At 42.2% G+C, this 12,056-nt stretch overlaps 1 protein-coding gene across 3 annotated transcripts in view; it reads left to right on the plus strand.

Moving 5' to 3' along the window:
- The first annotated feature begins 4,566 nt into the window (after positions 1 to 4,566).
- Positions 4,567 to 12,056, plus strand: part of SCUBE2 (signal peptide, CUB domain and EGF like domain containing 2) — an 85,052-nt gene continuing 77,562 nt past the window's right edge. For all 3 annotated transcript variants that reach the window (XM_027852585.1, XM_027852587.1, XM_027852588.1), the window contains exons 1-2: positions 4,567 to 4,687; positions 5,922 to 6,044. In XM_027852585.1, the coding sequence (XP_027708386.1) occupies positions 4,567 to 4,687; positions 5,922 to 6,044 (244 nt within the window). The remainder of the gene's footprint in view (positions 4,688 to 5,921; positions 6,045 to 12,056) is intronic.

The following is a 12,056-nucleotide window of genomic DNA, read 5'->3' on the forward strand; positions in this document are numbered from 1 at the left end:
CCAACTCTTTGTGACTCTGTTTGGAGTTTTCTTGGCAAAGACACTGGAGTGATTTGCTATTTCCTTATCTAGCCCATTGTACAGATAAGGAAACTGAGGCAAACAGGGTTAAGTGACTTGCTCAGGGTCACATAGTCTCAGACCAGATTTGAACTCAGGAAGATGAGACTTCCTGACTTCAGGCCCAGCGCTCTATTCACTTCTCCACCTAGCTGCCCCAAACTATGAAATTAGGTCTTTATAAAATATTTGGTATATGTAGTATTTTTTTTTTGTATGAAAATAGTCTCAACTCCCTACGTTTTCTAAAATCTCCCTAGCTCCCCATTTTTTCTAGGGGTATCCCCTCCCCAAGGCCAGAATTTTTTTGGATCACTGTATTACAAGTCCAAGAAAGATCCTTTATTCAATAGGCATTTATTATTATTGTTTATTTATTTATCATTTGGCTAGGCAATGGGGTTAAGTGACTTGCCCATGGTCACACAGCTATTAAGTGTTATGTGTCTGAGGTTGGATTTGAACTCAGGTCCTCCTGAATCCAGGGCCAGTGCTCTATCCACTGCGCCACCTAGCTGCCCCTTGATAGGCATTTTTAAAGCACCTACCATGTGCTAGACACTGTGCTAAGCATTGGGGATACAATCACCAAAATATTAACACATCCTTTCTGTGGTAGCAAAGAACTGGGAATAAACTAAATGCTCATTGATTAGGGAATCATTAAATAAACTATGGTGCACAAATGCAATAGAATATTACGGTACTGTAACAAATTCTAAATATGAATAATTCCAGACAATCATGGGAAGACTTATCTGAACTGATGCAGAGTGAAGTAAGCAGGGCCAATCACGAAAACAGTATATTCAACAACTGCAACCACATAAATGGAAACAACAACAAAAATGTGAAATTGCCGTGTAATTAGGATGACAGAGGTTAGTTCCAGAGAAGAGTTGAGAAAACACATCCTCTTGCTGTCATTGCATAAATTGAGGACTAGGGATGTAGAATATTTCATGTACTGTCAGACATGGTCCTTGTTTAGTTTAGTTTTGCTGAACTCTTTTCTTTTGCTTTTTCATCTTTTGCTGAGTAGGGAAGGAGGGAGAAATATATTTGGAAATAAATATGATGCAAAAATAACAGGCCAATAAAACAGTTTTTTAAAATAAGAAGATACTTTTTTTAATAAGAAAAAAATCTCGAGATCTTAAGTCTTTCATGGTCAAATTAATTTGGGAAATGTTAGTCTAGAGTAATGGAGGGAGATTTTTGTTTGGCAATGCCTTGTGCAACCTGAAAATGGGCCTTTGGCAAGCCAAGTGGGATATTTGGATAATTCCCCGTAATCAGATGGCAAAGATTCTAATACTTCTACAAGAAACAGACATTGTGCACTACTGTTTAAAATGCATTAACTGAAAACAAAATCAGTGGAAAGAACACTGGACTTGGAGTCTCTGGTGTGAGGCCAGTTTTTTTCCCCCTGGCAATTCAGCTGCTGTCATCTAAATTAGCTTAATGGACAGAATGGACACAAGGATGCCACCTAAGCATTTTTCACACCAAAAATCCTCTTCTTTTCCTCAGTAATCTTTTCCTTTTTTCCTCTGTTTCTCCTCGTCCTTAACATAGGCACAAACTGCTAAATTTACTAACACATTAAAAATTAAATGGAGGAGAGTTCAAGTATCCCTGACATACTTTCCAGTGCAACCACGCGCAGGTCATTTCATTTCTCTCAATTTCCTGGAAAATGAGGATAATGATACGTGCCCCACTGTCCGCACAGTGGTATTGGAAACATAATGGCATGGAAAGAACAGCAGACTCGGAGTGTGGATTCCAGATCTGACTCTGTCACCAACTCGTGCGACCTTGAGCAAAATATTTTTCTTCTCTGGGTTTGTTTCCTGAAATGAGCTGGATTAGACCATCTTCTAAGGTCCCTGCTAGCTCTAATGTTTTTTGCTGTGTGTGATCTGTGATCTACATACAGAAGGCTGAAGGCTGACCAAATGAAAATCAGTAAAACGATTTGAATTTGGCAATTTTTCTGAGTGTATAATCTGTGGTTTGCTCCGGGGGGGAAGGTAGAAGTGACACCCGGCAATGATATCGCGAAAAAGCGAAAAGATGCGAGAGAGGAATGAAGTTATCATTATTCACTTACCCACTTGGTAAAACTCAAGCTTGGGGTAACAGTGATGGAAAAAGCAGTATTTTTTTTTCAAAGTTTTCTTTACCTAGTGAAAGTGAGAGGAAGAAGTCTTCCTTAAGAGTTTAATGGGCTGCTTTATGTATTTATATGCTTTGACTGAAGTTAAAAAGGTCTGCTCCACACAATAGATGGTTTCTAGTTGGATTTTAAAAGAAAAAAAAAAAACTTTGATCATTTCAAAAGCAATGAAGCTTGATGGACCAGTGAGAAAAGAAGGCAGTAATTTATGGCTACCATTAAGAAAACAAAGACAAAGACAGGGAAAGTTTCACCAAGTGAAGATTTACAAATGTGTATAAACCATCCTTACAACTAGAAATAGCCAGTGTTTCTCTCAGAACAAAGCAAAAGGGGGAGGGAGGGAAGAGTGAGAGACAGAAACAGACAGGGAGAAAAGGATGCAACCTGCCTGCCTTCACTGGGGATGAAAAGGTCAAAAAGACATCACCCCGCCACGCCTCCCCCCCTTTTTAAAAGGGACCTTTTTTTTTTCTTCTCTCAAATAGAAATGTGCAGCAGTACGTCTACAGGACAAACTAACCCCCTCAAATTATTCAGAGCGTGGGTGAAGGAGGAAGGAGTATGGAGAGGAAAGCCGTGAGATGGAGATGGCAGGGTGTGAATCTGTGTGCCTACGTAGCTCTATTTGTGACTTGCAGTTTGGTGTAATGATAATTGTGTCCGGATGTTCTGATGATATAGGATATTCTGTTCACGGTTTCGTGTTCGGGTACACCGTCTTGGAATATCCTGGGGCCCAGAGCTGAAGCCTGATAAGGGAGGCTTTCACATCATTCCCCTATAGACCTTGTGGGGCTCAGCCTCTTGAGTGACCAGCACTGAGATCCCGATGGGTACTGACTTAAGGAGATGCTCCCCAACTTCCACATCATTTCCCTATAGACCTTGTGGGGCTCAGCCGCTCAAGTGACCAGGCACTGAGATCCCGATGGGTACTGACTTAAGGAGATGCTCCCCAGCTTCCACATCATTTCCCTATAGACCTTGTGGGACTCAGCCTCTCGAGTGACCAGCACTGAGATCCCGATGGGTACTGACTTGAGATGCTCCCCAGATGGACCTGGAAAAAAAAAAAAAAGCCGGTCTTTCTTATACAGAAACAGCCTACATCACCAGTGCCATCAATGGGGCAATGGTCGGGGACTAAATTCAGGACTTCGTTTTCTCCCTTTTATCATCCTCGTTTGCTTCAGTTTGCCTTTTCCTGATATTTCTTTTTGGAGGGATCGTTTTAACCCAGTTCTATCTACATAAAAATGTGTGTCTGCGCGCGCGTGCGTTCAGGCACAAGAGATGGGCGAGGAACAGGTGATTTTTAAGGTGCTTCCCTTTGCTTGAGAGTCTGAGATTCCCCGAAAGCTACGTTGCCCTAGCCAGGCCAGTGCCCCCTTCACCCCACAACTCCCGAGCCAATGATGGTACTGTGGTCGAGGGGACAGCAGTTAGTGATGGAACCAGCGGTGTTAATGAGCTCGGGGGAGGATAGACATAGACAGAGGTATGCTCTACTGCAGGAGTTTGCGGTGCTGGGATGAGAGGGAGGAAGCCCGGGAGTGGGGCGGAGGAAAAGAGCACTGGCTCCGGAGTCAGAGGACCTGGGTTCAAATCCTGCCTCTCTGAGTCTCAGCTTCCTCATCTGTAAAATGAGAGCCTCCTCTAGAGCTGCGCTCCTAGTGGCCCTGGCTGCCGCAGTGCCTCTCACACATTAGGCACTTTAATGAATGCTCCTTGAACTGAATTCCCTAAGTAGGGAGACAATGCCTTGCACACAGTAGGCGCCTTAACGAATGTTTGTTGACCTGAATTCGCTTAGGAGAGAACAAGGTCTCTGGGTACGAGAAGGGGCTTCTGGGGGCAGGACAACCACTTTTTCTGGGACGAGTCGCTCCCCAGGACAAGTGCCCGAGGGAGCGGAGGCGCCGCAGCCACGTGCGCTCAGGAGGCGAGGCAGCCAGCCCCGAGCCCGCCAGGTGTGTAGGTCGGAGTCGGAGTCGGGCCGCAGGGGGGCGGGGAGAGGGACGGTCAGGAGACCCCGCCCCTTTGGCCCGGCTGGGAGCGAGGCTGCGGGGGTGGGGGGGTAAGGGGCGGGGCCGCCCTGTCCCCCGGTGAAAATGAGGCCGGGCTCTGGGGGCGGGGCAGCCCGGGGCAGGCGGGCGCGAGCCGCGGCTGTCAGAGTGTCAGACGGGCGGCTGGCGGGCGCGAGTCGGGCAGCGCGCCTTCCCTCACGCGCACTCGCGCCCCTCCCGCGGCGGCGACCGCTCGACTCCAGGCACTCCTGTGCTGCGCTGCGCTGCGCTCCCGCCGCCTCCGGCTCCGCGATGGGGGGCCGGGGCCGCGACTGCTCCGGGCCGGCCGGGGCGCCTCTGCTGCTCCTGCTGCTCCCGCTGCTCCCGCTGCTCCTGGTCTCGGGGCTGTCGCTGTCCCCGCCGCCATCCCAGGGTGAGCGTCCGGAGGCGAGGGAGCGAGGGAGCGGGGCGGGACGGGACGCGGGGCGAGCCCGGCGGGGGGGCGGGGGGCGGGGGCCGGGGGCGGTGCGCGGCGGGGTTGCTGACAGCTCCCCGCCGCCGGCCGGGCTGCTGACAGCTCCCTGCCGCCGGCCGGGTCCCTGCGCTCCCCTCCACTCCTCTGGTCTCCTTCGCTTTCCCCTTCCCCCTTTTCTCACCTCTCCCTTCACTCCCTTTTCCTCCCCCTCCCCTTTCTCTCCTCCCCCTTTGCCCCTCTTTCCTCCTTCCCTTTTACCCCTCTTTCTTCCTGCCCCTTCCTCCCTCTTTCCAGCTCCTGCACCCCTTTCTTCCTTCCCCTGCACCCCTCCTTCCTCCACCTTCACCCCTTTCTTCCTCCCTTTCTCCTTCACTTTACCCTTCTCTCTCCCCTCCCCATTCACTCCTCTTTCTTTCTCCACCTTATCCCCCTTCCCTTCCTCCTTCCCCTCCTCTCTTCGCCTCTTCTCCCTCTCCTCTTTCCCCCCTCTCCCCTTCTTTCCCCCTCCTCCTTCCCTTCCCTCCCCTTTCCTCCCTCCCCTCTTCTTGCTTTCCCTTTCTGTACATTCTAGACCCAGGACTGCTTCCCACAGACACCTCTGTGCCCCCCCTGGCCTCCCTCCCTCTTTGGGCCGTGGGGTTCACTAGTGCTTTTACTTGCTGGGGGACCAGCTGCCTGGGGAGCAGGGAATGCCCTTAAGTGACCCTTTTTCAAGAATAAGCCTGAATTTTCAGCATCTGGAGTTAAGTGCTTTTGATGAGCTAGGGCTAACTCAACTTCAATTATTTCCCAAACTTGATTAAAAAAAAAATCAGGAAGATTAACTTCCACCAAATATTTCTACCAATCATAAGCACGTGTAAGGATATGCCAGGCACACCTTAATATCTCGGAAACAGATATCTTGTCTTCTTTTAAAGGAGAGTTTAGCTACTAATTTCTAAAATTGCAGTTAAATTTTAGTTTCTTTAGTTTGATAAATATAGAGCACCTTTTTCAAGAATAGTATCTTTTAGTTCAGTAAGGCCTATGCTGCTTTCCTGATTGGTAAAGTGGGCAGGGACAGATTGGGTGGACATTTGGTTAGAAGAAAAGAGGTTAACCCGTCCAGTCTCCTTCTGCTGAAAGAAGATGGCAGCACACTTCATTTAAGGAAACCGCTGAGCTGCTGCTGAACTTCTCTTCTTTGCAGATGTTGATGAGTGTGCAGGAGGAATTGATGACTGCCACGCAGATGCCATCTGTCAGAACACACTCGAGTCCTATAAGTGCTCCTGCAAGCCAGGCTACCAAGGAGAGGGCAAGCACTGTGAAGGTAAACTCAGGATCTGAAGCGCTAAGGGCACATCAGGGAGATGGTTGCCTCCACCTTGCCTGATGTCTTCAAGGGCAAAGCTCCTCCAAAAGAGTTCTCCATTCCCGCAATTCATATATAGGCCCTGGGCCCTAAAAGTAGGAACAATTGTAGAGATATTAAGAGTCCAGCTCCTTCATTCTGCAGGAAGGAGACTGAAGACTAGACGGACTGATTTTTCCCAAGATTACATTGCTGATAACTAGCAGAGAAAGAATTGGAACCCATGTTCCTTGACTCTAAATCCAATAGTCTTTCTATCACCCCAGTGTCCTTGATCGCTTTTCTTTTTAAAAGCAAACCTGATCCTAGCAGCCCCCACCCCTCTGCAAGAAGGAAGAGGTATGTTTCATTATTTATTCTCTGGGACTGTCATTAGTTTTCCAGTTAACTCAGAGTTCAACTTCCTTTCTTTTATTGGTTTTTTTTTTTTTTTTTTGAGGCAATGGGGTTAAGTGACTTGCCTAGGGTCACATAGCTAATAAGTGTCTGAGTTCACATTTGAACTCTGGTCCTCCTGACTCCAGAGCTGGTGCCATCTTGTTGCCCCTAGTGGTCTTTTAATTTGCATTATTATAGTTCTTGTGTATATGTTTTCTTTGTCCTGCTTATTTTCCATCTGCATCAGTTCATGCATATCTTTCCATGCCTCTCTGACTTAACTCTTGTCATTTCTAACTACATAGTAATATCTCATTACATTCATATAGTTTTCTCAGCCATCTCACCATCAATGGATACCCACTTGGCCTCAAGTTCTTTGCCACCAGAAAGAGTATATATTGTACTATATGTTTTTGTCATTGTCTTCCTTGGGATATAATCTCAGTATGGTAGTGGGATTGCTGAGTCAGATGGTATGGGCAAGTTAGTAATTTTTCTTGCATAATTCCAAAGTGAAATCTAGAATGGTTGGACCACTTTACAATTTCACCACCAGTATGTCAATGAATCTGTCTTCCAAGAACTTCCTCAACATTGCCTATTTCCATCTTTTGTCATGGTGCCAGGGTTGTTTTCATTTTAATTTTTCTTACTATCAGTGATTTGGAGCACATTTTTATATATGGTTTTCAATTCTTTAAAAGACTTGTTCATGTCTTTTTTTTTTAAACTGCTTATTTTTGGGGGAATGACTTATGGTGTTATATAATTCCTATATATTTTAGGTATCAGACTTTTATTGGTAATATTTGACATTAATATTTTTCTTGCTCTACTATTGCTATTCTAATTCTTTCTTTGATATTATTCATTCAAAAACTTAAAAAATTTGATGTAGTCAAAATTGTTTATTTTACCTTTTTTGATCTCTTTTATCCCCTTTTTTGTTATTAAGAATTCTATCTTGAGCCATAGTTGTAAAAGGTATTTCATTCTCCTCTGATTTTTTTTATGGTTTGATATTTTATTATCAGCTCATGTATCCATTTTCAGCTTTTTGTGATATATGGTTTAAGATGTCAGCTTAAAACTAAATTCTGCCAAATTGCTCTCCAGTCTTCCGAGGAGTTCTTGTCAAAAAAAAAAAAGTTCTTCCTCCAGTAATTTATGCCCTTATTTTTATCAAACATGAGGTCACTGTTCCCAGTTGCTTCTGTTTCTTTTTTCCCCCTAGTCTATTCCTTTTTTCTGTTTTTTTTTTTTAACTAGTACCAATTTTTTTTTTAATCATTACTGCTTTATACTGTAGTTTGAAGTCTGGTAATAATGGATTATCTAATCATGAGCAGATTAGTAATTTCTAAGTCTCCCTTTATTTCTGTTAAAAGTGTTTTAGATTTATTTACATAATATAAATACAATATTTATATATATAATATATAATATAAATACAATATTTATATAAATCTTATGTGTATCTTGGTAGGCTAATGACCATATATTATATATTTTGTAATTATTTTGCATGGAATTTATTGTTCTTGGGTTTTGTTAGTATTTTGTAGAGATGCCGATGATGTTTGTGAATTTATTTTGTATTCTGCTACCCTGTTGAATCTATAATTGTTTCAATTAGTTTCTTTGCTAATTTTCGGGATTTTACTCAGTACACCATCATGTTTTCTGCTCAAAAAAGAAAATTTTGTCTCCTCTTTGCCAACATTTATGCCTCTACTTTTGTTCTCATATTATTGCTGTAGCTAGCATTTCTAGACTTTGTTGGTTGATGACTTATGAGGCCCAGTCCAGGTCTATGATTTCCAACTGGGAAATTAAAAGGAGACTTCCTGGAAGAAGTGGCATATGAGTTGGTCTTGAAGTATGGGTCAATGCTTTTCATTTGTTTAGGTGCAAATACAATGCTTTTTTGAAAATCCAGATTTTTTATCTTAAAATTCTTCCCTAGAATTACACAGGCAAGCAAGCATTTGATAAATTGATTAATAATATAATGAACATAGTTTATAAGAATCTTTCCTGATAGCCTGTATTTCATATATACTTCTTTCTTTATCTTTTTCTTCTTTTGGCCCACCAATAGGCCTGCGTATATGGAAGTTCACTGTGTTTTGTGTCATTAATGATGAGTCTGCACTTAAAAGTGGAACAAAAACATTTATATTAAAATCTGTTCAAGTGGTTTATCTCTTTGATTTCTCAAATAGATCGAGTCTAATAAAGAGAGACTTTTTTTTTTTTTACTTGTATAGACAGGCAGAGGGTATCAGATTTGCATTTAATGAACCGTGGCCAAAAGATCTGGATTTTTCTGAATTTGATTATTGTCTTTTGGAATTCTGGTCTTTTATAAGAAAACAATTAAATACGCATTAAAATGAAATATCTGGATGTAAAGTGTAGCTATCATGGTACCTGAGTGGTTGCTAAAATATCCAGATGATTTTTGTATGGTTGACATGGCCTGCTGTTTTGTGATGGGATCAGGGAAAAACATGAACCTTATACTTAATCATCAGTGAACCACAGAAATACAATATTTATAGTAGCAAAAGCATTAACCATCATATATTATTTGTCTTGATGATACAAGCCCCTTATATTTCCACTGGTTCTAGGTGTTCACATCAGTGTGCCTATTTTAGATTATAAACTGATTTTGTCAGGGTCATGTCTTCATCTCACTACCCTCTTCCTAAATGTTTAGTATAGTTCAGCATTCAACAGTATATTACCGAGAGGCATCGTTCTCCCTCTCCTATTAAGTACCAATCATTCAAGAGCCAGCAGCTCCCTATTTCATTTTATACCAAATTAGCATCCCTTTTCTCCTACCCACCCTGACCATCTCACCAGTGTCATTACATGACATCTTCCTTTGCACCAAGCTATTTGCTTAAAAATGCTAACCATCACCTGAGCCTTCAGCTAGTAGTAATCTTTTTGCTGCTGGGGAGTCTTGCCTCAAAGCTGATGTCTGCTGACAGATCAGGGTGGTGGTTGCTGAAGGTTGGGGTGACTTTGGCAATTTCTTGAAATAAGACAATGAAGTTTACTGGATCAATTGACTCTCCCTTTCAATGAAAGATTTCTCTGCAGCACTCGATGCTGTTTGATAGCATTTCACCTACAGTAAAAGTTCTTTCAAAATTGGAGTCAATCCTTACATAAACTGATGCAAAGTGAAATGAGCAGAACCAGGAGAACATTGTACACAGTAATAACAATATTGTATGATGATCAGTTGTGAATGACTTAGCTGTTCTCAGCAATACAATGATCCAAGATGATTCCAAAGGACTCTTGAGAATTTGGAATTCAAGATTAAAAAAAAGAATGTCAAAATTGGAGTAAGTTGCCTCAAACCCTGATGCTGCTTTATCAAGTAAGTTTATGTAATATTCTTCAATACTATTGTGTCTCAGGGAATAGGGAGGCCTGAGGAGAGAGAGACAGAGAGGAATTGGTGAGGTTAGTAGAGCAGTCAGAACATGCACATTTATTGATGAAGTTTGCTGTCTTATGGGCATAGTTCATGGCTCTCCAGAACAACTACAATAGTAACATCAAAGATCACTGATCACAGATTACCATAACAGATATACTAATAATGAAAAAGTTTCAAATATTTCAAGAATTACCAAAATGTGTCACAGAGACATGACGTGAGCACATGCTATTGGAAAAATAGCATCAGTAGACTTGCTTGATGCAGGGTTGTCACAGACCTTCAGTTTGCAAAAAACACAATATCTGTGAAGTGCAATTAAATGAGGTGTACCTGTACCTAGAGCTCAGCAGAAGATTTAATCGTCTCTTTTGCCATTTTTGTGGACAAAGTGAATTTGGAACTTGTCAAATGGCCAGAATTAGTCACTAATAATTTTGTGCCATCTTGGAATAAGGTATCTAGTGGCGTGTCCTAGGGATTTGTGCTAAGCCTTGTGCAGTTTCACTTTTTATCATTGACTCAGATAAAGGTATAGATGGTTTGCTTGTAAAATTTTGAAGGGGATAGAAATGTGAGAGGGATAATTATTATGTTGGATGATAAAATCAGGTTCCAAAAAGATCCTGACAGAATAAAAGGTTGAGCTAAATCTAATAGATTATCTAATAAATTTAATGGGGCTGAATATAAATTTTTACACTAGGTTAAACAAAATCAGCTTTACAGGTATAAAAATGTCTTGAGTGTTTAGTGGAATCCAAGCTAGAGATGAATTAAGAGTGTGAGGCAGCATTGAGAGAAGTTGCTCGGGCCTGGAGAGATGGCAGTATAACTCTACAGAGCAAAGGTCAGAATACACATAGGGAAACACTTAACACTTACTAGCTGTGAGACCCTGGGCAAGTCACTTAACCCCAATTGCCTAAAAATTAAAAAAAAAAAAGAATATGCCTAGGGGATTGTGTTCACTTCTGGGTGCCACATTTTAGGAACAACATTGATAAATTATAAGTCATTCAGAGAAAGTTGATTAGGATGCTGAAAAATCTCGAGATCATGCCTATGAAGACTGGCATGGAATGAAGAAGCAGGAATGTCTAGTCTGGAGAAGAGAGGACCCAGGTAAGACATAATAGCTATCCTTAAGTATTTTAGTAGAATGTAAACTTCTTGAGAGTGAAGCATGTTGAGTTTTTGTCTTTGTATTCCCAGAACATGGCACAGTGCCTTACATATAGTAGGTGCTTAATAAAATGTTTATTGAATTGAATTGAAATTGAAATTGTCAGTGGAAGATGGATTAGATTTGCTCCATGTTGACTTAATGTAAGTTATCTAAAAAGTAGGATGAGCTGTCTTGGGAGATAGTGGGTTATCCTTCACTGGAGGTCTTCAGAGTCTGGATGATCTCTTAAGTATGTTGTAGAGGGAATTCATAATCAAGCATCAGTTAAATTAAATAGCCTCAGAGGTTCCTTCTAACTCCCAGATTATGGAATTGTTACTCTAGCACCAGGTAGACAGAGCCTTGAGGAGTGCTAAGGGTAGGCATAGAGGGAACTTCAGGGAAGGAGAGGGGAAATGTACATTAGATTTAGGACCTTTAGCTATATAAATATGTATGTAATTAATACATAGCTTTAAGGGAAACTATCATCATTTTGTTCAGTCATTTTTCAGTTGTGTCTAACTCTTCATGACCCCATTTGGGATTTTCTTGGTAGAGATACTGGCATGATTTGCCATTTCCTTTTTTTACAGATGAGGAAACTGAGGTAAACAGAGTTAAGTGACTTGCCCAGCGTCACACAGCTAGTAAGTGTCTGAGGCCCAATTTGAACTTAGGAAGATGAGTCTTCCTGACTACAGCCTTGGCTCTCTATCCACTATTGCACCTACCTGCCCACTATCACCCTTGGCACTTAGTATAGATACTGGAAAATTGGCCAAGGCAAGAAAACTAGGATTTTGGTTTGACCTTGTATTAGTAATCCTGGTTAGATCATTTATGAGATACAGCATGGTGTCAAGAGCCTGCCTCACACTAGGTTAAACAAAATCAGCTTTACAGGTATAAAAATGTCTTGAGGAAGACCTGGGTTCAAGCCTTGCCTCTGACA

This window comes from Vombatus ursinus, unplaced genomic scaffold, assembly GCF_900497805.2.
Source record: "Vombatus ursinus unplaced genomic scaffold, bare-nosed wombat genome assembly UNPS02009770.1, whole genome shotgun sequence".
NCBI lineage: Eukaryota > Metazoa > Chordata > Mammalia > Diprotodontia > Vombatidae > Vombatus > Vombatus ursinus.